This window comes from Malus domestica, chromosome 15 (genome assembly GCF_042453785.1).
Source record: "Malus domestica chromosome 15, GDT2T_hap1".
NCBI classification, from domain to species: Eukaryota; Viridiplantae; Streptophyta; class Magnoliopsida; order Rosales; family Rosaceae; genus Malus; species Malus domestica.
Genome location: NC_091675.1, coordinates 12,892,050 through 12,916,866, shown reverse-complemented (window position 1 = coordinate 12,916,866; position 24,817 = coordinate 12,892,050). Strand labels below are relative to the sequence as shown.

The 24,817-nt window shown below is 40.3% G+C and overlaps 2 protein-coding genes and 1 long non-coding RNA gene across 3 annotated transcripts; 2 read left to right on the top strand and 1 right to left on the bottom strand.

The window, feature by feature from the left end:
* Positions 1 to 218: 218 nt before the first annotated feature.
* Positions 219 to 1,699, top strand: LOC139192344 (uncharacterized). Its single transcript, XR_011576451.1, has 2 exons — positions 219 to 663; positions 780 to 1,699. It is a non-coding gene; the product is annotated as an uncharacterized lncRNA (long non-coding RNA).
* Positions 1,700 to 15,013: 13,314 nt separating this feature from the next.
* On the top strand, positions 15,014 to 16,427 carry LOC103440404 (transcription factor MYB82). Its single transcript, XM_008379080.4, has 3 exons — positions 15,014 to 15,247; positions 15,404 to 15,533; positions 15,641 to 16,427. The coding sequence occupies exons 1-3, from the start codon at positions 15,094 to 15,096 to the stop codon at positions 16,128 to 16,130; spliced, it is 774 nt and encodes a 257-aa protein (XP_008377302.3). The 5' UTR covers positions 15,014 to 15,093; the 3' UTR covers positions 16,131 to 16,427.
* Positions 16,428 to 18,610: 2,183 nt separating this feature from the next.
* Positions 18,611 to 23,305, bottom strand: LOC103440405 (uncharacterized). The gene is made up of 15 exons (XM_008379081.4): positions 23,113 to 23,305; positions 22,843 to 23,016; positions 22,692 to 22,743; positions 22,500 to 22,607; positions 21,799 to 21,883; positions 21,596 to 21,650; positions 21,059 to 21,463; positions 20,773 to 20,832; positions 20,564 to 20,662; positions 20,364 to 20,474; positions 20,114 to 20,185; positions 19,903 to 20,019; positions 19,370 to 19,519; positions 19,180 to 19,280; positions 18,611 to 19,023 (listed from the first exon to the last, which is right to left on the bottom strand). The coding sequence occupies exons 1-15, from the start codon at positions 23,173 to 23,175 to the stop codon at positions 18,693 to 18,695; spliced, it is 1,983 nt and encodes a 660-aa protein (XP_008377303.3). The 5' UTR covers positions 23,176 to 23,305; the 3' UTR covers positions 18,611 to 18,692.
* Positions 23,306 to 24,817: the final 1,512 nt, after the last annotated feature.

Below are 24,817 nucleotides of genomic sequence, written 5' to 3'. Positions count from 1 at the left end.
GAAAATATCTTCGTCAATACTTTCTACATAGAGCACTTCAATTGTGCAAAGATGAGTGAATGAGAAGAAGAAGAAAGAAAAGAGAAATATATCTAATAGCCATAATATACATTACTTCCTCTGCAACAGCTTGTGTCGGTATATTACTCTGCAACTGCTTCGTTCCTTCACCGAGTAAAGATTATCTCTCTATAAATTTTGCCTATTTATAACAATTCCACAATTTCCATCCGAGCCTTTTCTTTTCTTTCCTGCTATATAAAATGAAATGATACGGTTGATACCATCCAACCACCGTTTGAATCTAAGAAATATTTAAGGTCAAAACTAATTAATGAACTTGACTTAGTAGCCGTAAATCATAGTTAACTACATCCTATGACTTTTGAACCGAGTTGAGATTTCCATAACCATAGGCATTTTAGACTGGCTGTTGCCTACTGTTGGTCAAATAATAAAGGTAGTTATAATGCTACTTGCAATTGGTGCCTTTCTTGCCATAAGAAAAGGGTACTAACTTCACAGTCTGCCGGAACCATATTTAATAGTTATAAGGTTGGTCCTGTGTCAAGTGTAGCACCATGGATGTTCACAGTTGTAGCTATTACCACAGATCGTCGGATTATTGACAGCACTATTCTTGCAAACGGAAAGAAACTAGTCGTATGTCTCATCCACTTCCTTTTTCAACAAAATAAAAACATTTTATGAATATTTGTATATACTGTGGCTCGGATTGTTTTCATTTCAATACTTTTTAATGTTCTTATCACAAACAGGGGCACTCTACGAACACGTTCACATTAAATGGAACAAATTTTCCTCTTATATATGGAAAAGATGCTTCAAGAACAAATTGCTCTCAAATGCTAGCTAGGTAATTCTTGTCCCCGTTTCACTTTTACTGCATGCAATATAAGAGAATAAAAATGAAACTATGGTACTGACTTCTTGTTGCATTTAAGTATATGTTGGGAAGGTTGCCTGGACCCTGATTTAGTTAAGGGAAAGATAGTTGTATGTGAGAAGACCACTGGAATTCCTAGGGCTTACAGATCTGGGGCAGTTGGGATAATTTTTGTCAATTTTATGAACGAAACTTTTTCTCAAGTTCTCCCATTTCCTGAGGTGAATTTAATCACAGAAGAGCTAAATGTGGTCAAGTCGTACATGAACTCCACCAGGTATAGATTCATTTCAATACTGTTAAGGTTGGCAATTTTCGATCACGTTGGTTTTTAACTTCTTGAAAGCCTCTCTTATTTTACAAGGTCCCTCAAGCGACGATATTACAAAGTGAAGTCATAAAAGATGTTGCTACGCCTCTTGTTTCTATCACGTCTGCAACTTGACCGAATTTAGTTGACTATGTTCTGAATTTGATGATTCTTCATCTCCTAGACTGTTGTAATCATTTGACTATGTAGGTCCTGGGCGAGCAAATGAGGGCCTAGGGCGAGGAGATGAGGACCTATACCGGGACGGTGAGAAACCTTGTACGAGCCATGTCTAGCCTCCAAATCTCGCTACCAGCACTTAATCTTGCTCCACCTTCGACCTTAGAGCCACTCGCCGTGCCGATACCCAGTAGCTTGATGTATCAAACCTAGAAGACTACTTGTAGTTTTTTCTTTTTTATTCGAACATCTTGTATGTACATTTTCATATATTTTATAATTAAATACTTTTCCTTGGTTAATTCATTATTGTTTAGAATTTAATTACAATATTTATTAAAAATTAAAAAAAAAATTTAACCGAAACAAAAAAAAGGGGTTTGCGCGACGCATACCTACGTCTTGCAAAGCCACCTATGCCACTTTGCGCCATGAAGTAGTACGTTGCGCAAAGACACTTTGCGCGACGCACGTCCTACGTCGCGCAAAGTGGCTTTGTGCGACACATGCCCCGCGTCGTGCAAAGTGGCTTTGCACGACGTAGGACGTGCGTCGTGCAAAGTGGCTTTGCGCGAAGCATGTTACTTCTTCGTCGCGCAAACCCTACTGTCACTGCCTTGGCGCGACGGTTAGTGCGCGACGAAGGTTGCGTTGCGCAAACCCTTAGGCAACGATTTTTGGCCTTGCGCGACAAAGTTACCTACGTCGCGCAAAGTGTTTTTTCTACTAGTGTGATATACTCTTAACCAAATAGTGTGATAAAATGTATGACTTATCATAAAGGTTATACCTTCTATAAATGATGTGTCTTATCATGAAACGATAAGATCATTCAGAGAAGTCTCACAACTCTCTGAAAATGGTATAATGAAGTCTATAAAAAGAGGATTTATTCCTCCAGACAAATCATTCAATGGGAAATATATTCTTTTCTTTCCTTTGGTGTTTTATTTCTCTCTTGTCACTACCTCATAGTAATCAATAGTCTAATGACATTAGAGATTGATCCTGTAAAATTGTAGGCGTTGGATAAGTAAACATGGACATGATTAGAAATCAGTAATTGTTGGCCCAGTTAATTTGTTTAATGGAACGAAGCTGGGAACCTTTTAGCTTAGCCCAACATTGCGCCATACACTCGGCCCCAAAAGCTCAAACCATATACAGTTCCGCATATACAAGATGGGTTCCGCTCATAAATTTCCGAAAATTCAGAATCGATTCCACTTGTAGGTTCCGATACTAAAGAAGAAAAAAAACGCTTACAGTTCCGAAACCAAAGAAAAGCCCCGGGACAGGTTCGACATATAATTCCGATGATGATGAGAGGCTCGATTGGAATAAACAATGCAGAATGATGGCTGCAAATCCCCTAATCCCGTTGGATAGTTCCTTAACGAAGCAATCATAACGCTGCTTCAATTAGTGCAGTGCGATTGTTACTCTTTCATTCCATGAGAACACTTCACTCATTGAAGTAGAACATCTATGTTAATCACTTTTGGAACCCCTTGGCTTAATATTATTCAGTTGTTTCTAGGTTAGTTAAATCTTCAGTTTATTACTGTTTTTACAGCTTTTTTTGGTTTAATTAATTAATTACTTCATTGACTGGAAAAGTAAGAACAATGCTAGGTAGGGACCAATATTATACCAAGAATTATTAGGAGACAAAGTGATACCACAAGTGATTAAGTCCCCGTTAAGAATTTAGCCATATATATGTATTTCATTGGTCGATCGATCGGGAATTAATTTATAATATTTAAATTAAAAGCTCATTTATTTGCAGGCAAGAGGTTGGTGGGTTTTGAATCTTTGATATTGGTAGATATAGGGAATATTGGAGGGTTTTGCTTTCACTTTGCAGAGGCAAGATATATGTGTGATTTCTGCTTCTACAGGAAACAAAAAAAAAAGCGAAAAAGGTGAAATATGATTGTGCAAATAATGCATGGGATGGTGATGGTGAAGGAATCGTAATCTAGCTAAAATTCCCCAACATGCCAGCTTAAAAGCGAGTTCATGATCTCCGTGTAAAAACATGTACAATATATCGAAATCTGTGCGTGGTTCCGCAAGCATGCATGCATATCACGAAAATTTAATTAAGATCATGCAACTCTAGCTTTCCATACATCTTAATGTTTACTTAATTATCTTTATATGAAAAAGATATTCATCAGACAAATGTTAACAATACATTAAAGTGGTCGACAAGATATAAAAAATATAACAATATAAGTGTGGATGCAAATTTCTTCCTCCTCGATCTTGGACGATTTTGCACCTACAAAACAATTAACACCTTAGGTTAAGGCCAAGAGCCTCACGCGCCCACGATGAATGGGGGGGCTTTGGCCGAAGAACCTCCGATGCCAAAGTTAGAATTTAGAGAGAAAGAGTGTTTAGAGAATTTTGGGATTTTTGCCAAAGTGTTGGAATTGATTCTTTGATGAGAATAGGTGCCTATTTATAGAGTTAGGAGGTGGCTAGGGTTTTTAGGTTTAATTTAGGTTTAATTAGCCAATTTATTTGGCTATTTAAACATAAAATGAATGTTTTGGTGGTTTTTGGAATTAATTGGCTAGTTAATTAGGGTAATTAAAAAGGGAAAATGGTGGAAAAGGTAGAGAATATGATAGGCTCTTTTTGGATGGGAATGGCCGGACCTTGGTGTGATTTTGGGGTGATTTGGTGATATAAATAGCCTTTAATATATTGATTATATTAATTGGTTGAGGATGTTATGGAATGTTTGAAATAAATGGCTAATTGAATAAGGAAAAAATGAGGTAAAAACATATATGAAATAGGTTTTGAATTGTTACCCATTTTGGGTACTCCTGACTTGGTTGATGGATGATTCTCCACTGCTCGCGTGTAAGAGACCCGATATGCCTCGAGGGTATTTTTGTCCTATTTTGTCCAAAAATCCACGTGTCGCCTAGTGAATATTTTTGGCTCCACAAATGCCTCCACACCTGTTGGGCTGCTCGTAGGAAAGGGCAGCAGGTGTAGAGATCTTCTTGCTTTAGGAAACGTAGGATTGCTTCTTATTTTGATATTGATTCTCTCTTTAATTGGAAATTAGGCCCTTCTAGGAAAGGGAAATAAACTTCACTCAAAGCCTATTTAAGTCCACCTTAAGTGGGTTACTAAATCAATTTTGGAGAGCAATTTATTCTACCCCACAAGAGAGAGAAAGTTAGAGGATATTTGTTCCCCCTCCTCTAGCAATCTTCTACATCTTGCCCGTGCAAAGGACCGTCTTTCGTTGATTTCTTCATCTTCTCCGTGCCGCACCGATGTAAGAAAAATTTAATTTTTCTTGCCTTCTTCTTGGATTAGTGCTATTGCGGGGCAGCCGTCGGGGTGGTGCAGTACGTCGGCTGGCAGGGGCCAGGAGTTGGCTCGGCATGGGCCGAGGAGATGTCATGGCAGGGACCACTGCTTGGGCAGGCTTAGCTTGGCTTGAGCCAAGGGCAGCTTGTGCGGCTGGGGTCGCGGATTGTGGCGCTGGGGCGCAGTGCTAGGCGAGCCGCATGGTTCATGTCCTTTGGGCTCTTGGACTTAACTCGGGCCAGGCTGGTGATTGAGAGAAATGAGGAGATTGTGGGCCTCATGGGTTGCTGGAATGTTGGGTATGCAGGCCTTCTGCCTGCTGGAATGCTAGTTGAGCTCCCCTGCTGAGTACCATAAATGTCGTTGGCTGCTTAGTCCTCTTCGCTGAGAGAAATGTGGGCTGCTCCCGAAAGAGGAGGTGAGTAGAATCAAGGCAGATGCATTGGCTCGTCCAATCACTGTTGTGGATCTTGCTACAAGTGAAGGTAGGAAAAGGGATCTTCCCTGCCTGCTCAAGAGATGCCGGCTGAGAAAAAACCAAAGGCTTCTTTCGCTCGCACGGGTTCGCCGACTGCCTTCAAGCTTGTGATTGACTTGACTTTTTCCAAGGGGACGAAAAATGAGGCTGATAGATCTGAGCATGTGGCGCCTTTGGAGAGGTTTGCTATTATAAAGAGCGATAAGGTTGACTCTGCTGCTAAAGTGGCGTCAAGGCCCATTCCTTATGTTGTTGAGACTAATTCGCCTGCTGGGAATGAGGAGACTGCTCACGTAGGCAGCTGTGAGAAATCCATTAAGCCTGCTTATAGGGAGGTCGCTGAGATCTATGTGCTTTTGAAACCAGATCTCTTGAAAACATAGATGCTTGTGCGAAGTTTGTTGATGGCGTTAGAAAGGTGTTTGCCCAAGCTCGTTTGCGAAGCATACGACCCAATTATAGAATGACTTCTCTACTTGCTATGATGCAGATATAGCAAGGCTACTAAGGAGACGGCAAATACTATGGCAAATTCTGAGCTCGTTGCTTTGAAGGGGTCTCATATGTCTGCCCCCACTCCTTTGCAGCTTGGGACCGTTCGCCAAAAGATCGTTGACTTGAAGACTAGGCTTGACGCGATCCAAGTTAAGCATGAAAGTGCATAGAAGGAGATTAGATGTTACATACCTCAGATTCAAGATCTTGAGTTTGCAGTTTCTGAGCTTCGTTTCGCTGCTTATGCTAAGAAGGTAGTGGATGAGCTGCAGCGCGTCCGTGTTAGTCTGCTTAAGAAGAATGAGCAACTGAAGGGTGAGAATAATGGGCTTGAGGTTTTAAGACCTTCTCTATTTCTCCGGAAGACTTGCTTGCTTTTACTTTTCAGGCTTCCATTGGTGAAGTAGTTGGAGAAGTTAGTGCCCAGGCTGGGCAGTCGGGGGTGAAGCACCAGATGATGCCACTGCTAAGAGCGTTACGGCTGCTGAAGGTGTAACGACCGAGTAGTCGTGGGATGTCCAAGCTGGTGTAGTGTAGTATTCTACGTAGCCTTTAGGATTTTCTTTGTTTTTCCTTGTAGCTCTTGTTTTTCTTGAACTCATTCGGCCTTTGCTAGTTGTTTATAAACATGTTTTCCTTCATCTTCGCTTATTTTGTTCACGCTTTAACCTTTAGACTTGATAGACCAGTGGCAGGCATGCTACTTTTTTATAAGCAGACAAGCTCGCGTAGCCTATGCAGCCGTAGTTGTTGGTGTAGAACTTTGCAAAGTTGTTAGCCATAGGGTTGGCAGCCGGATGCCTTACTTACAGAAGCAGACAAGTCCGCGTAACCACTAGGCTGTTAACCTTGACTTTCTTCAATTCCGTAGGTTGCGTAGCAAGTATCACAACACTTTAGGACTTGGTGTAGGTTGTTCCGCGCTTGGCAGAGGTGAAGCTTATCGACTACGTAGCATGTCGGCAGTGGATAAAACTTCGTATATGCACACTAGCTTGTTTAACCTTTCACAAGAATGTGCAGTTGTATAAGTCTAGCGCGGCTTTACTGCTCGAAGGGCAAGCCGTAGGCAGTCTTCCGGAATCCGTAGGCTACCTTAGTGCATTCGGTAGCAGCTTTAGGGTTCCAGGCCAGTCGTCTGTAGGGCGTACTGCATAATGTGCCCCCTCCGTCTCTAGGGCCCGGTTCCCTACGGATTAGGCCAAGAGGCCCAAAATCCTTCAGTTAGCTAAGCCTTGAAAAAGACCATTGTGGCTACTTCTAGGAATTCCGGCGCAAGCCATCGTGCATCTAGTTATACTAGGGCAGCCAAGCTCATCCACGTCTGGATATTCGGAGTGTAAAGTTTATCCTCCCGTCTTGGAGAGCTAACCCATATGGGTGTCGGGGAATTGGTTTACCCTCTCGCACTAGAGAGCATGGTTGGTCCCTCGGGGGGCCCAATTCCTGTGATGAGTCCCTAAGAAGGGCGCATTCTTCTTTTGAAGTGCAGGAATGATCAGTTGTTGTAAGCATGCAGCCGAGCCAAGTTGTGATTACTTCTGAATTTCTCATTGAAAAATGAGTGAAACGAACGAGAACTTAACTGTAAGGTAGGAACTGCATAACAACTAGATAGTCCTCAGTTTGTGAGGTGGTGCCCGTCGAGCTATTTGAGTCTTCAGGCTTTGATGTAGCAGGAGGTCACACATGGTACTTCCTCATATTGTAGGCGTTCCACTGCTTTTTGATCTTTTATCGTTTCATGGTGGCGAAGATGTAATTACTCTTGCCGCCTACTCTGCTGAGCTTGTATGGACCTTCCCAGATGAGATCCATATTTTTGGATGTTTCGGCCTGCCTATTGCCTTGAGGATATCTCGGCATGGACATATGCTGCTTGATGCCATATTTTTTGAAGAACTTCGCCAAATCTTTGCTCACGAATTGCAGGCCGTTGTTGGTGACGATGGATTAAGGGATGCCAAATCGGTAAATGATGTTCCTCCATATGAAGCGCTCTATGTCCGTCTGAATCGTGGTCGTCATAGGCTATGCTTCCACCTATTTGGTGAAGTAGTCGGTTGCCACGAACCACGGCTGCTCGCAAGCCTTTGTAGTTGGATGCGTCGTTGACATGCGAATGCATGAAATCTCCATTAAGGGAATATGTGCAGCTAAAGTGTGCTCGACTGCCTTCGGGGCATCGTTGGGCCGAGTTGTTGCGTTCGTCAGAAAACTTTGCATCTGTCAGGGTCTACGCCTTTATCGTCGCCGGTTTGGATTCGGCGGAATAGTGCGTCATGATGATGACTGCAGGTAATTGTAGAATACAGGTAGTCGGGCCCCCAGCTCTTCTCGCATGATGGTAGAGCTTATTGCTACTTTAGATACCGTCAAACATGCGAATAATTCCTCCGCTGCTTCTAGGGAGGTGATGTCGGGTACTTCTTCAAGTCCTTGAATGTGCATTGGCGAGCCTCATCCCAAAGTGCATGCTTCTCTGCTAAAGCAAAAGAGTCTGCCAGAGTTAGATCTTCTTTCATGATCAATTTTCCGAATAGCGGGTGGTCTGCTGGAAGTCCTTTTTGGAAGGCTGCTCTAGCTATCGAGTCGTTGCATCCGACTATTTTTGCCTTCTCTATTTTGAACCTCCTCACATAGTCGCGAATCGACTCCTTTGGGTTCTTCTTGACGTCGAACAAATGGTCAGACTTCTTTTTGATCGAGCGATAGGATGAATATTCTTTGGTGAAAACCAAAGAAAGTTCGTAGAAATTCCGGATGGATTGTGGCGGCAGGGTGTAGAACCAATCTTGCACCTCGCATTGTAGAGTGGTGGCGAATATCTTGCACATGAGATCATCGTTGTTTCGATAAAGGATCATTGCGCTTTGGTAACATTTTAAGTGTCTCTCCGGGTCTTCATCCCATTTGAAAGATGTGAAATGTGGCATGCTGAACTCGCGTGGAGGCTCTGCCTCCTCGATCTCCTCCGTGAAGGGTGACCTGCTTATGTTGATTATGTTCCGTCGTAGTGCCTCGTCGGTAACCTCGTTGCGTTGGAAATCATGCAATCGCTTGGTCAAGAGTCTCTCTACTTCTTCCTGAATTTGCCTTTGTTGAGGTAGCGGAGCTCTCGACTGCCCCCAGTCATGACTTGCTGGTCTAGGCTGCTCTTCCATGTGTTAGGCTCGTCTATGTCGCGGATGCCGTGCATGTGGTGCGTTCCTAGTAGGCGAGCGAGTTCTTCGCAGGCTGCTGGTTGAACTTGAGCTGGATTGAGTGACTGCTTCTCTCCGTCCGTCATGCTGCCTACTCTGATGTGAGGTGAAAGACGCTCCTTGTGGGCTTAGCTGCGAATAGACACTTTGCCCGGAAGGTTGCTCATGTTGACTATCGGAGTATGACCCCAACCGTGAATGTATGCTCATCCGTGGGCCTAGTCGAGAGTGCATGCTCCCTCGCGCTCTAAGACGGGAATGTACACTGCCCAAACATTCGGCTCGTGGCTGGTCGAGTGGCTGCTTACCGGGACGCTGCTGGAAATGTTCGTCTGCCCTTGTCCTACTTCGGGATACCTCGTCCGGGACACGTTCGATCCCGATACGTTGCAAAAGTTGATTCACCAAGGTTTTCTGTTATGCAAGGGCGATCGTCAACTCTATGACTTGTCGAGACAAGTGTTGTTCGCCATTTGGATTGGAAGAGCTTGGAAGGAATGCGCCTCCTTGGGCAGTGGAAAGGTGGTAGACTCCGGGCGCGAGATTTGAGTTGGGAAATGTCAAATCCGCGAAAAAATGTGGTGAGAATGCCCCCGGCTCGATGGTAGGTCCGGATGGTTGAGATAGTCTTGGGCCGACTTGGGCTGCTTGGAATGCCACGGGAGCAGGCTGGGCCGTGAGAGTGGGCTGCTCGAAAGAAGCAGGCTGGACCACGGGAGTGGGTTGCTTGTCGGGAGCAGGCTGGGTCATGAGCAGGCTGTTTGGCAGTAGCAGGCTGGGCCACGGGAGTGGGCTGCTTGGCAGGAGCAGGCTGGGCCACCAGAGTGAGCTGCTCGACGAAAGCAGGCTGGGCCACGGGAGTGGGTTGCTCGTCGGGAGCAGGCTGGGTCACGAGAGCAGGTTGCTTGGCAGGAGCAGGCTGGGCCACGGGAGTGGGCTGCTTGGCAGGAGCCGGCTGGGCCACCGGAGTGGGCTGCTCGACGAAAGCAGGCTGGGCCACGGGAGTGGGCTGCTCGTCGGGAGCAGGCTGGGTCACGAGAGCAGGCTGCTCGGCAGGAACAGGTTGGGCCGTGAGAGTGGGTTGCTTGACGGGAGCAGGCTGGATCACAGAAGCAGGCTGCTCAATGCGCGGTGCATGTGAATGCGAGGCTTGGGCTTGGGTCCACGTAAACTTGGATGGCACGGCTTGGATCGTGGTCTTGGTACCGTGAGCCTTGGATGGCACGGCTCGGGCCGTGGTGAAGGCTCCATGGACCTCGCCACGAGTGGCTACCGAAGTAGCCACCGCCGTGGTTCCCATGGTGGCCGTGGTGAAGGCACCATGGACCTCGCCGTGGGTGGCTACCGAGGTAGCCACCGCGGTGGTTCCCATGGTGGAAACTCGTAGTGGTGATGCCGCTCCCCTTATTGTTGCATTTTGCCTCACGGATCTCCGGGCCGTGGTGAAGGCTCCATGGACCTCGCCACGAGTGGCTACCGAAGTAGCCACCGCGGTGGTTCCCATGGTGGCCGTGGTGAAGGCACCATGGACCTCGCCGCGGGTGGCTACCGAGGTAGCCACCACGGTGGTTCCCATGATGGAAGCTCGTGATGATGATGCCGCTCCCCTTATTGTCGCATTTAGCCTCACGGATCTCCGCAATCCCATTTCTTGAACATTAGACTTTTCACTTGTGGAATTTTCTAAATTTCTAGCCATTATATTTTGCTTATACGTTTTATCAAAGAACCTTTGCAAGTAAAAAATTCTAATAATAAGAACGTATGAAAAATATTCAAATGGACTAGAAAATAAAGAAAAAACCTTTTTGTGCGAGAGTCTTCTACGAGTATGGATTTCAACTCTCAATGAAAGCACCAATTTGTGGATGCAAATTTCTTCCTCCTCGATCTTGGACGATTTTGCACCTACAAAACAATTAACACCTTAGGTTAAGGCCAAGAGCCTCACGCGCCCACGATGAATGGGGGGGGCTTTGGCCGAAGAACCTCCGATGCCAAAGTTAGAATTTAGAGAGAAAGAGTATTTAGAGAATTTTGGGATTTTTGCCAAAGTGTTGGAATTGATTCTTTGATGAGAATAGGTGCCTATTTATAGAGTTAGGAGGTGGCTAGGGTTTTTAGGTTTAATTTAGGTTTAATTAGCCAATTTATTTGGCTATTTAAACATAAAATGAATGTTTTGGTGGTTTTTGGAATTAATTGGCTAGTTAATTAGGGTAATTAAAAAGGGAAAATGGTGGAAAAGGTAGAGAATATGATAGGCTCTTTTTGGATGGGAATGGCCGGACCTTGGTGTGATTTTGGGGTGATTTGGTGATATAAATAGCCTTTAATATATTGATTATATTAATTGGTTGAGGATGTTATGGAATGTTTGAAATAAATGGTTAATTGAATAAGGAAAAAATGAGGTAAAAACATATATGAAATAGGTTTTGAATTGTTACCCATTTTGGGTACTCCTGACTTGGTTGATGGATGATTCTCCACTGCTCGGGTGTAAGAGACCCGGTATGCCTCGAGGGTATTTTTGTCCTATTTTGTCCAAAAATCCACGTGTCGCCTAGTAAATATTTTTTGCTCCACAATAAGTAATAATCTCAAAATAGCAAAATTAATGCCGAGCAAAAACCGCATAACTCAAACAACTTAGCTTGACTCAAAGTTAAGTCCATACAATTTAAAATGATCAAAACCCTAAATTATTAACCCATAATCCTATACTTCGGCTGCCGCCACAAGTAGAAATCCAACCCTAGATAAGTGATGTATGATTTTCAAAAGGTTGCAGAAATCATAAAGAACAATCATTGCTATGAATTAGTTAAGTAACCTAGCCATAAATATATGTATGAGAAATGCTATAAATATAATTGTTCTATAAATTCAGTTAAATTAAAACCAAATAAAATTTTGATAGCTAGGGTTTGGCCCTCCATAAAGGAAATCCACCATATGTATTTTGAAGATTTAACCCAAACTATGGATTGTAGCGCACACAAACCTTGTCATTTTCTATCCCTCATTGGTCTTAATTTATTTATATTATTGTACGAAGATCACAACAGAAGAAACACGAGATGGTGGAGAACTTTACAAGCTGATAACGACTATCACAGAATATAATGCATCAACTAGCTGTTAGCAGTGCAGTACTTTCATGAGAATGTTACGACCAAACTCCCATCAAACTGCGCAAGCTAGCTAGCTGTAGTACTTATATTTGGCTTGCAAACTTTCCAGATCAAGCTATAAATATTCATGTAATTATTGTTATGTAACGTTGTATGTTTGAATAATATCATTAGCAATGTATGAGTAAACTAGTAAGATAGACAAGTATTGGTAGTTTATCAGCTGCATAGTGCAATTAATGGTGAGGGGCATGATTGTTTTTGGTTGTCCAAAAAAAAAGAAAAATAATAAATTGCTGAATGCAAGGAACTGAAAAGGGAGAAATAATCATCGATCGTATCTGGCCGTAAAGCAAATTTATGTACAAGTACATTTGATTTGAAACTAGCTAGGGCCAGGGGAAGATCGGAGTATGAGTAGAGAGCATGTGCATGCTTCTGCAGACGAATGGTCATGTCACTCCCCCCCCCCCTAACATATAGCATATAACGCATTACCTATTTGGTGGTCCTTGCACTGGCAGAATTAGCAAGAAAATAAGAGAAATCACACGCACCATATACATTTTTCAAGTAAAAGTTGGCACTCCTCGTTTAAAGATGCACCCTTTGTGGATGGTGGGGCCTTTCCCTTCTTATCAATTCATACCAATTTTCATATCAAACTCTTTAAATATGAACAACTTTTTGTTTGTTTTCGTATTTGTCTCTACTTGACTAAAATGGGTTTCAAGTTCAAATTATTTCATTGCAAGGACAGTATATAGTTGGTTTTCGTATTTGTCTCTACTTGACTAAAATGGGTTTCAAGTTCAAAGTATTTCATTGCAAGGACAGTATATATTTGCGTTGAGTTCAATATTTGATTGAATTAGTCTCACTGTAGTAGTTTAATTTTGTTGTGACGTTGTGAGCTACGTAATGTTATCAATTCATAAATTACTAAGAATAACATGAGTAGATTGATAACATTATATCAGTGTGAATGTGAAATTCACAAAAACATTCGCCAACCATATTTTGGCCATGAATTTATTAAGATATTTTAAGTTGCATAAATACCACGTTCCACATTTTATTGTGGAATGAACTGAATCATCCTAATTGAAATCCAAAACATCTTTACAAAATTAAAACAGAATCATCCTAATTGAAATCCAAACATCTTTAATGACTCAATTAAAATGCCCTACTTTTGACTAAAGACACCTAAGTTTGACACTTCAATCTTTTTCATATAAGTTAAAGAATTTTTTAGTCAAAATGGTCTTTGAGATTGATATAACTTTGCACTTTGATCCATGAGATTTGAAATTGATAGAAGTGGTCTCTGAGTTTGTCCACCATCAATCATTTTGGTCATTCCGTGAGAAATCTCCATCAAATAAAGATATGACAAAATTACCCTCAATTTTTGTCAAATCATTTTGGCCTATTGTTTATTAAATTTAGAGTATTTTTGTCATTTTGGTCCTTATTTAACAAAAGTTTTCAAAGAATGACCAAAATGATTGATAGTGGACAAACTCAAGGATCACTTCTATCGATTTCAAATCAAAGAGATCAAGGAGTTAAGCCAATCTCAGAGATCATTTTGGCTAAAAAGCCTAAGTTAAAAATTAAAACTGCAAAACACAATTGCTTAAAGTATCCAAAAATGATTGTAAACACGAAATTTCCTACTACAAATAAAACAAGAACACGTGTATAGAACAAATTTTGTATTAAATAAATCTATAAGCAGAGTTGTTGATTCGAGGGTCGCAGTGACTTGTTCTCGAATCCATGAATGCCGCAAGGATTTGGCTTGAGGCAATAGAGGAACTGACACGTGTGGTGGTGCTTGATGGTTCTCCACAAGTGTGGTGAAGAATGCAGAGAACTTTCTGAGTCTTCTAAGTGCATGTAGAGTGCTCCGGAGTTTGAACGTTTGAGTGTGAGAATGTGTTTCTGAGGGAGGCCTTTCTTTGTTTTGGAGCCTCATATTTATAGGTGATGCAAGTCTTGATTAAGGCTTAAGTTGGTCTTGATTTTGGATTTGATTAATTGACGAAATAACCAACACTTGATTTGGACTTGGTTCGTTATTTGACTTCATAAAAAAATCCTTGATTTAATCACATAATCTTTTATTTAAATCAAACAAATAAATCACATTTCATCCTTAATTTGGCATGATTTAGCCAATCTCCTCCGATTCGGCATTTCATTTGTTTTAAATTTAAATCAACTAATTTGTTTGATTTAAATTAAAATTAATTAAAGAATTATTAAAGAAAATTTCTTAATTCATTTTCGTCAAATGTCTACGTGCGTCAGTCTTGATTACTTGTTTTGATGAGTCACTTGCTATTGTACGATTTGTAAGACACACAATGCGTGTCACGTAAACCCTAATATGTTGAAAATTAATGTGTTGGTGAGTATTTATTTCACCAAAGTTTACATATCTACAATGATATGAGATGATTAGCAAATTAAGGGGAAAAAGGGTAAGGCAACCCACGTGGCCAAAGCTTTAAAAGATGAACTGGTTACCACCCGTGCATCTCTATGTGAAGGATATCACACGTAGAATTGTAGATGCCCTTTTTTCTTTGGTAAAAAATTGTTGTGGATACGCACTAAAACTGGTGATACGTGAATTACACTGAATTGCCTAGTACTTATAGTAGTTACTGTTCTATCGGCTGGTCACTGTGTCTTTCCATCTTTCTCTCTCTCTGGAATCTTAGCCAAAATTTGTAGTAGTCAGTGGGAAGCAAGATTTTCTTTTACAGGAGGAGACGTGGGGTTGCTAAGGACTCAAGACTCAAGAAAAAGCTAAAGTAGGAGGAATTTAATTGAAGAAAATTAAAGAGGCCTCCCATTACCATTCATTTACGCACGTACGCAGTTTTCACCTTCTTTAGTCTACAATTACACACATATATATACACACACGCATATAGCTAGCTAGCAGGTTGACTCACAAAAACTAAAATATCGAACCAGATATATATTAGTGTCTCAGCTGTGTGTGATAGTGATTTTTCGTCATGGTGATGGCCAAAAACAAAAGATCATCAGTTGTGAAAGCAGGAAATGCACGGCCGAAGAAGAACTTGTGGAAGCCAGAGGAGGACTTGATTCTCAAACAATATGTGGAAACCCATGGTGAAGGCAACTGGGCAACTGTTTCCAAGCTTTCAGGTTCATTAGTTTATTACTTAGTTAATCATCAAACTAGCTCCCTATCTCTCTCTCTTTCTCAATCTCTCTCTCTCTCTCTCTCTCTCTCTCTCTCTCTCTCTCTCTCTCTCTCTCTCTCTCTCATAAACACAAGCATGTACACATGCATGCACGCAGGTCTGAAGAGGGGAGGAAAGAGCTGTAGGCTAAGATGGAAGAATTACCTGAGACCTAACATCAAACGCGGAGACATGTCCCAAGACGAGAAAGACCTCATCATCCGCATGCATAAGCTTCTTGGCAATCGGTATATAATTAATCGTCAACTAATCAGCATCATCACTTTAATTAATTCTTCACTTAACCTAAATTAATTACTTCAGTTGTTTTGCTATAAAATATATACGTACATAGATGGTCACTGATTGCTGGTCGGCTTCCTGGCCGAACGGATAATGAAGTGAAGAACTACTGGAATACCCATTTGAACAAGAACACCAGCTGCTGCCCAGCTGGAGGCAAAAGAAAAGGTCCCTCTATGACAGACTACTCAAACCATGACACCAATATCACCAAGAAGAAAAACAAAATCAATACGAGTAAGACTTCGAGCACTGCCACCGCTACTGCTGATAATCCGATGATCATCAGTAGTACTGTTCGAAGTCCAAAAGACACCAATTCTGATCATCATCATCAACATCACGAGGAGCCGAATGATGGACCCATATTTGCTACTACCAGTACTACAGAAGAGAGCTGCTTTTACTATGATGTGGACATAGAATCTCCAAGGGAGCTGCACTACTACATGCCTAGCTGCAGTTCAAACTTCAATCCGGCGTTTGTGTTTGATGATGAGCCTTTCATTGGCTACATGGACCCTTTTCTTTTATTTGATTAAAAAATCACTTGTGTACTTTAGGAAGTGTACGTAGCAGCTGTTATATAGGTACTTTAAACCTCATAATAATTCAGAGCTAGCTAGCCTGCTCTAGTATCTAGTGCTTGTTTTTCTCAGCAATTGAAAAACTAACAATAGTCACCGATATTAGTTGTGCAGAATTGAGATCATGGATAGGCTTTTTAGCCACCTTGTTCGTACAATTAATACCCGTGATTATTATCAGGTTTTCTTTTGCATGAGTTTTGATGAATCATTGCACTATGATTGATAATGTTACACATGTTGATGTGATCATCTCTCTTTCTCTCCCTCCTTTTTTTCGTAGACACAAGAAAGAACTTTTTGACGACAATCATGTCAATATGTCACTATCATAAAATTAATCACAAAATTAATCATGTATTGGCATGTGAGAAAATTAAATTGCATGACACTAATTAAATTACATGACACTCCCTAATCAATTAGAAACATCAGCATAATAGCATAATCTCATTGCATGTCAGTTTCTCTCACATTGAACACACGCATGATAACATGATTTAATTTCTTTTACACACGTTTATTAAGTTCACAGCTTTTTAGCCAAAATGATTCATGAGATTGGCATAACTCATCAATTTGGTCCTTAAGATTTGAAATGGATAGAATTGGTCCCTAAGTTTGTCTACAATTAATCATTTTGGTCATTCCGTGAAAAATCTCTATAAAATAAAAATAAAATGATAAAAATACCCTCAATTTTGATCAAATCATTTTGGCCTATTGTTTATTAAATTGAAGGTAATTTTGTCATTTTGGTCCTTACTTAACACAATTTTTCACCTAACGACTAAAACGACTAAAATGATTGATGATGGACAATCTCAGAGACCACTTCTATTGATTTCAAATCTTAGGGATCAAAGTGAAGAATTATGCAAATCTCAGAGACCATTTTGGCTAAAAAGCCTTAAGTTCACACCCATGTCTCAGCAGAGTCGGATTTGCCCACGTCGATGTAATTTCTCTTATAAATCGACTTTTCAACTCTAGCTCACCTATTAGCAAAAAAGAAGCCATGATCTTCTTTTGATTAGAGCAGTAAAGAGTCTAATATGGTACATACAGTTGAATATATAAAACTTTTGTTAAATAAAAAAAATACAGAATTGCTAAGAAGGTTGCTTGAACCGAAGGGGCTACATATTAATTAAGATTTTAAAGGATTTTAAAAGTGATAGATTTGATAGGATAAAAGATGATCAAAGACTCCTACAAAATTCATATGGATTTTTAAAGAATTTGAATGGCTTGTGGTGGAAGGATTTGAAATTCTAGGGGTGAGGTTGTATTCTTTTTAGTCTTGGTTATATATACTTTTGGCTCTCAAATCCCACAAAATCCGCAACTTATTGAAATCCTCGAAAACCTTAGAGCATGTTTAGTATTCTACTTGAATCCAACTTTTTAAACTCAAAAACAATTTTCAAGTTTTAGGCCTTAAAAACTTGTTTGGTAGGACTATTTTCAAAAACTAGACTCAAGACTCACTCAAAAATATAGTCTATTATCTAAAAACACAAAAAGTGAGTTTTTAGAATTTTTAAACTTAAACTCACTCCTTTCTTTTCTCTCCCTCCTCTCCTCTCACTCCAAATCTCTCTCTTTTCTTCTTTCTCTCTCCCCCTTCTCTTTTTTTTGTTTAACATTTTTTGTCTCTCCTCCAATCCGTTCTCTTCATTCTTTCGATTATTTCTCTCACTCCTCTTCCTCTCTATCTCCTCCGATCTTTTCACTTCTTTTTCTTTCCTCCAATCATCTCTTACTTTCCTTCCTCCTCTCTCCTCTTTCTCTCTCGACCCCCTTTTTATGGATCTTTTTGTCCAGTTTTAGTTGTAAGATTTTAAAATTTTAAATCACATACCAAACAAGTTTTTGAGTTTTCAAGAAAATTGTTTTCAAGAAAAATTCTTAAGAAATATTTTGAGAAATTATAAAAAAATTTAAATAGGATACCAAACAAGCCCTTAATTTTTTTAATACACTTAGATTTGGATGGATTTTAAAATCCTTTAAAATCTTTTAATTGACTACACAGATGTGAATGGATTCTAAAATCCTTTAAAATCTTTTAATTGACTACACTAGGATTTTAAAGTCTTTTAAAATCCTCCCAAATCCGAATTTAACTACACCCCCTAAGTCATTCTCGACTGAATAATAAGCATGCTATTTATAATAAACTAACTCTAACTTTAATACTAACAGGCTATGCTCAAATCCTAAACCTATAAGAAAACCAAAAAATAACCTAAATACTATTATTTTCCAAGACGTAACTCAAAACTGGTCACTACCAACCACAAGTTAATCAGGTATTAAATTAAAAATTAAAAATTAAAAATTAAAAGAAAAAAGTGGCAAAAGATGTATGTATCATAAAATTGACATGATACATCATAAAAGCCACGGTAGCCGGTAAACTGAGAAGCTAATTGTCTGCGAAAAGCAATTATTAGATTTCCAATATGTAGAAGTCTAAGGTCGATGAATCCTCCTTCGAATGGGAATTTACATTTACAATATGTCGTCTAGTTCTTGTTGAGGGTACAATAAAACATCATCAACGGGCAATGACGGTGGAGTTCCGGGCGGAATGGAAGCAGCACCATTCTCGCCGGCACATATGCACAGAGCCTCCGCGTCCCTGACCACTGCATCAAGATCTATATGACCGCTCAGTTCATTAATGAACTTCAGTAGAGTGTCGAAGTCCATTTGCTCCCCAATTATCTTACTACGGTGTCGCTTCAATATCGCCACACAGACATACAGGTGCAGATGCTCGGCCGGATAATGTGTCCATAATAACTCCCACAAGCGCATTGTTTTGTCGAATTCAAATTCCCTAGAAATAGATATGCGATGAAACTCTTATCAGGAAAAGTGGAGTGAAAGAAATTTACAGTAACACTGTAATAATCAACTATATAGTAACTCTCACAAACATACAACCACGCATACATAAATGAATCGATATTAAGAACGGAGTGTGGAACCTGACCTTTTAAATTGTATTAGAACCCAGCGGAAACAAAAAAAGTAATTCAAGCAGTCCTTCTGAGTAAAGTGATTGTGCAACGGAGCGTCTAACAGCTCCACCAACTACAACAACAATGATTTAGAATGAATTAAGAACACACAACTACTATTTCGTCCTGGCAAAGCAATGTAAAGGTAGATAAGGGAGAGACCTTCATTATTGCAAAAAGTTGAGAGTGCATGCCACTTTGGTCACGGTTGAAATTTGGCCCAAGGCGCTCCATCAGTGAAACAAAACACCAAAACGATTCAGACTCATCCTCCATTACATACAAAATTGGGGACAGGAGATCACTCATACCCTGTAGGACAAAAGAAAGATACATCATACAATGATGGTACACAGCTATCACAACTGAACTGGGGCTACGAAGTTACATATTGAGGCAACTTACATTCAGAATTGAGGTTATTATTTAAACATACTGTTCTCACTTTACAAACAAGACCACAACAGACAGGAAGAAAGCTATATCCCAAATGAATATCATAACTACATATATGACAAATGTGTATAAACCACAGAGCTAATATGGTTACATATCGTGAGATAATCCCAAACCAAACTTTTATGTTAGCATGGTAAAATTGTATTTTACTTGAGCTTTATGTGTTTTGCTTAAACGTAAAGTAAATTTATGCAGCCAACTACAGCAAGAATCTACTAAGCAGAAGAAGTAATCACCTGACAGTAACCAAGATCAAAGTTGTAAAATGAGTACGTTAAGAGTATATCGCGTAACAGATTCACATTTGGATTATCGTCCCCGTCATAGTAGGAGAGAGATCTGTCAGTCCTTACCTAAAGAAAATTACAACAGTTTCAGACTTAAAAACAGCAATAATTCATCACTGAAGTTGAAAGCTCAAAATAAATCCCGCAAGTTTCATGATACCACATCTTTCTCAATGAGGCCTTTTCTCTCCCTGAATTTTGTAAACCTTTTGGCCTGTTCCGGAGAGATACTCTGCAGAGGAAAATACAAATACATATCATAAGCCACCTAATCAAGCTCCTCAGGACAGTTGCATTTTTGTGCATGTTAGGGAGGGGGAGAGAGAGAGAGAGAGAGAGAGAGAGAGAGAGAGAATGTGTGTTTGTGTCTTAGACTCTTAGTGGAAATATACAATACTACTACTACCAACCTGCCATTGCTTCTTTACAGTTTCAAATTCTGACTTTTTAACGGCCCTAAGGTATTCCCTCTCAGCATCTGTTGAATCATATGCATGGTATCCTAACAAGAATGGCCAGACCTACAATCATAATTAAGAATACTGATGAGATAATGCATATTCAAACAAAGTACTTAGTCATAGTTTCCAACATACAACAGTATAGAAACCTCTTTCCGTAGTTTGTGCTCAACTCCCCCATAAAATATTCTCTTTCTGAAAGCTTCTGAGTTGACGATCCTTCCTTCAGAATCCATGAAGGTTTCCCACTGCAAAAAAAAATGGAACTTACACAAACCCATATGACAACAGCAACACATTTCTAGCAGCTCCAGCTCTACTCAAAATGTTCTTTTTTATAAAAGTGAAAAATCATCACCTCATCAGAGCCCAAAGGTGGCTGTCGTGGATTTCCCCATTCCATTGATACTTTATCAAACTGCCAATTTGAACAAATATTCATAATACAATGGACCCGATAATTCGAAGGAAATTGTATGTTTGACTAAGCTTAAATTACATCTTAAAACCTTTTATCCACGAATTCTATTGGCAATTTGGAACCAAGCCAGAAAACTTCCTTGAGTTCATTTATAAATTGACAGCATTGATGGAAACGGTTTTCCCAAAATGCATTAAGTAACTTGATAAAATGGAAGGTTTACCTCCAGGGAATCTGGGGGGACAGGACTTTTCCCAGGGACTCTATTTGAATGATGGGATGCCTTCTGAGGGTAATCAATGGGAGGCTGGTTATTACTTCTCCTTTCTATAGCACCATATCCGTTACTATGATTATCACGGAAAAGTTGAGAAGTTGTTTCTCGAGCAAATTTGGTCACGAGAGAGAACTTTTCCAACACTTGAATTGAGAGATCTCGTGCAGGATCATGAACCCCTTGCCTTTGCCTCTCACTGTATTGAGAAATGCTTATATGTCCTTCTTGATTGACATCCCCACTTGTTCTCTCCTGGTTTTGATCTGAAAAGGTCTCGCCAACTGAGACTGATGTAGATTGCCCACTTGCAACAGAAAGCACCCTAGGCAACTCCAAAGACGATAGAGTTCTCTGAAGAAACAAATAAGTCATGAAAAATATTGCAGTTTCCAGCTTGATAGTATCATCAAGAAAACCAAAGTTGACAAAACAAATAAAAAAAAGAGGAGGTTTCATTTCGGCTTTAGCTCAAATGATGCATACCTGGAGAGGATTTTGAAAATCATTCACCAGAAATACATTTGCATCTTCAGCTGACCTGAAAACATTCAACAGAATGAAAATTCTGGACCACCTACTTTTTAATTGGAAAATAAGGATTTAGAAGATGTAGCGAAAGGATTCTTTCATCTTTGGACCTTAAGTTTCGAAAGGTATTATAACATTAATTAACAATAATAACCAACCTCACAAGAAAAAAATGCTGCTTTATTGTAGCAAGGAACTCTTTGACTCCTCCATTATAGAAATACAGAGGAGGAAATGCAAGTCCTGCAAAAATTCACTTTCAAACCACATATACAAATACAAAAAAAGAAAAAAAACATTATACAAGAGTATACAGCTTTAGATGTAAGCCTAAGTAAATCAAGCAGCAAAACGAAGGTACCAAGCAGCAGAAACAGTAAACCCGATTCTATACTTACCACCATTTCTTTTCTTTTAACCTTTAGACAACTACAAGATTTTTTAGCATATCTAATTACTTTCTTGAATTGTATGTACAAATTGTTCTTACACGGTACAATATCTAGCATTTATTACTGTTTACTTGGACTACGAAAAAATTGTGAAATTACAGAATATATACTTAAAGTCTTGCACTTTAACCTGATTTTCTTTCTTCTACTACTAGATATAATTCCAAATTGGTTGTTCGGATTAGGATTGCACTACATTGGGATGACTAACAAAGCAACCCCCGAGGCTTGCCCTCTAAATAGTAAGTATTATCATGTACACAAGCTCCTAAGAGGAGTATTCGAATTACTTATTACACGACCAAATTGCAGACAACAATATTCTACTAAAGTTTCCGAACAAACTGTTACCAACACCACATATAATTACTAATTATGCCTTACAAATCATGATAAAGTTGTTTTACCTGTAGCCAAAACGATGATAATGTACTGCCATCCAAGCGCCGGAGTGTGGCGGCGAATCGACCGGACCTCCGTTAATGGCACTGGCCTTATGGTATAAAGATTCCTATCTACACCACCACAAAAAAAAATTAAATAAATAAATAAATTCAACAAATTTAACAACTAAAATTCAAGGTCTAAATCTACAAAACCTTTCTCAGACACCCTAGCGTTCGAGTTTTGCCCGTTGTACGGAATCCATGTCTACAAATTAAACCGTACCAAACACGTCAATAATTAACAGAAATATCAGTAATCAAGCGATAATCTTTAATTAATCAATCATTAATTAATGAATAATACCATGAATAAGGAAGAACCGTGCTTAATTAGCCTCAATCTTCCACTAATCCTCTCGGAGGCGAACTGAGTAGGGTGGATGGTGACATTGTCTTTTAAGAAAACCACCTCGGCGCCGTCGTGCTCGCTCGACGAGCTGTGCTTCCCGCTGTCGCTCCGCATCATGCTCGCCGAGCCCTGATCCAAATCAAACCGACCAAAATCCCCAAAATAATTAACCCTAAACACTCAGAAACGATGAATTAAAGTTGGCGTTGCCGGAGAAACGCTTACGTGTTGCAGCGACGCGGCGTAATCGGCGTCGTCGGAGAGATCGTGGAGCTCTGGTTCTTGCATCGCCGACGATTGCAGATAGAAAGAAAGCGGAGGAGAGAGAGAATTCTTAGTGGGCAAGGCAGTGGGGTCGCCGTGGAGAACTCTTATGGCGAGGGGCGTACACGTAAGCGGTATGGCGCGTAATGAGGGTCTTTCCTCGTGTTCAGATAGCTTGGGCTCTGATCAGGTGAATTTGTTGTAAGTATTGTTTTAGATCATATCCGTTGGTTAGTGGAGATCTATCCGACCGTTGGTTAGATCATATCGGTTGCGCTCTGACATTCTCTGCAAGCCAAGTTGACCCAGAAAGCCGAGCCGAGCCGAACCAGCAAGCCAAGCCGACTGTCAAGCCGAGCCGATAGAAAAATTGAGCCAAGCCGTAAGGCAAGTCGAGTAGACATGATAGGGAAGCGGATCCAGCAAGCCGAGTCGTGAGGCAAGTGGAATACTACTTAGTTAAGTAAAAGGGCCAACCTGCGAGACAAAAGCTGGGAACAAGCTTAAACTTATGATTTGAAAACCAAGTCAAAGATTGTTGAGCGTCTCGCAGAGCGACCCTCAAAGAGGACGTTGAGATTTTGAGAAAAGAAAGAAAAAGATTTAGCTTAATCCATGGACATGCAAGCCAAGCCGACAAGCAAACCAAGCCGACATGCAAGCCGACCCACCTGCAAGCCTAGCCGAGTTGGTTCAACATGCCTTTGAATTCATGGGTCAATAATTTTTCATTGTGCAGTTGTCGCTCTTTCTTCATACAATTTCCCGTCGGCAAATGTCATCACACTTGTCCAGGTACCACATGATCTGCTAATTTTTCATTCTTTTTTGCTTCTTTATTCAAATTCTGCAGCTCCAAATGCATGTTGTTAGAAATTTGAACTCTTTATCTTAAAGTGGTTTCTGAGTGTCTATTTTAAATGGTGTCGTCATGTGCTTTTCTGTATGCAATGGAATTCTAAAAGATGGTTTCTTTAACAACCAAACCACTGAGTGCTCCCAACAGTTCGGTAACCATTGTACCATTTAAGACGTTGGTTCACACTCTTCCTCTTGCAATATCCTATTTGCTTTACATGGTAGGTATATGACTAGCTTTTACAATGATTGTTGAGCATATTTTGACAGGGTAGAAACATTCATATCCTGTTGTGGGCAGAAACATTCATAACCTATTGTGTCATTGGTTTTATTGGAAGAAATAAAACGAAGGTTTGTTACCTAAAATTCAGTCATTCCCATGAGTGTAGTTTGTGATTAAGTCTTTATGTTGCTGACACTGTTCGTCTTGAGGAATATCCAGTGGGGACGTTTCCTGGCCAACGAGCACACAACTCCCCGAGAGGTTTGGTGCTGGTTGATATTGTCTGTCGGGCTTCTGCTTATTGGCGAGCTTGTCGAGCAAGGCTGATCGTCTTGCAACTTCCTCTCTTTGTGATTTACAAAGGGTTTGAGTGCTAGAATGAGAGATTGGAAGATGAGTTTACATGAGGGAATCGATACTACAGCAAGATTTAGACAGGGTAACGAAGCTTTTATAAAGGCTTTTTGGTGAAGGTTAATCCTGAAATGGATGAAGGCTTGGTGCTGACTACAGCTTCGTATGCAAATCTGGCTTAAGCAGAGTTTCTGTATTTGTTTGTTTGATTGAGTGTCATTGTCTCTG

Excerpts from the sequence above, each read along its gene's own strand:
- LOC103440404 (XM_008379080.4), top strand. The coding sequence starts at position 15,094 with ATGGTGATGGCCAAAAACAAAAGATCATCAGTTGTGAAAGCAGGAAAT. Across the intron at positions 15,248-15,403 it reads AACTGTTTCCAAGCTTTCAG|GTCTGAAGAGGGGAGGAAAG; the intron begins GTTCATTAGTTT and ends GCATGCACGCAG. Across the intron at positions 15,534-15,640 it reads CATAAGCTTCTTGGCAATCG|ATGGTCACTGATTGCTGGTC; the intron begins GTATATAATTAA and ends ATACGTACATAG.
- LOC103440405 (XM_008379081.4), bottom strand. The coding sequence starts at position 23,175 with ATGCAAGAACCAGAGCTCCACGATCTCTCCGACGACGCCGATTACGCC. Across the intron at positions 21,884-22,499 it reads TATCATCGTTTTGGCTACAG|GACTTGCATTTCCTCCTCTG; the intron begins GTAAAACAACTT and ends GAATTTTTGCAG. Across the intron at positions 20,186-20,363 it reads CTGTAAAGAAGCAATGGCAG|AGTATCTCTCCGGAACAGGC; the intron begins GTTGGTAGTAGT and ends TTTCCTCTGCAG.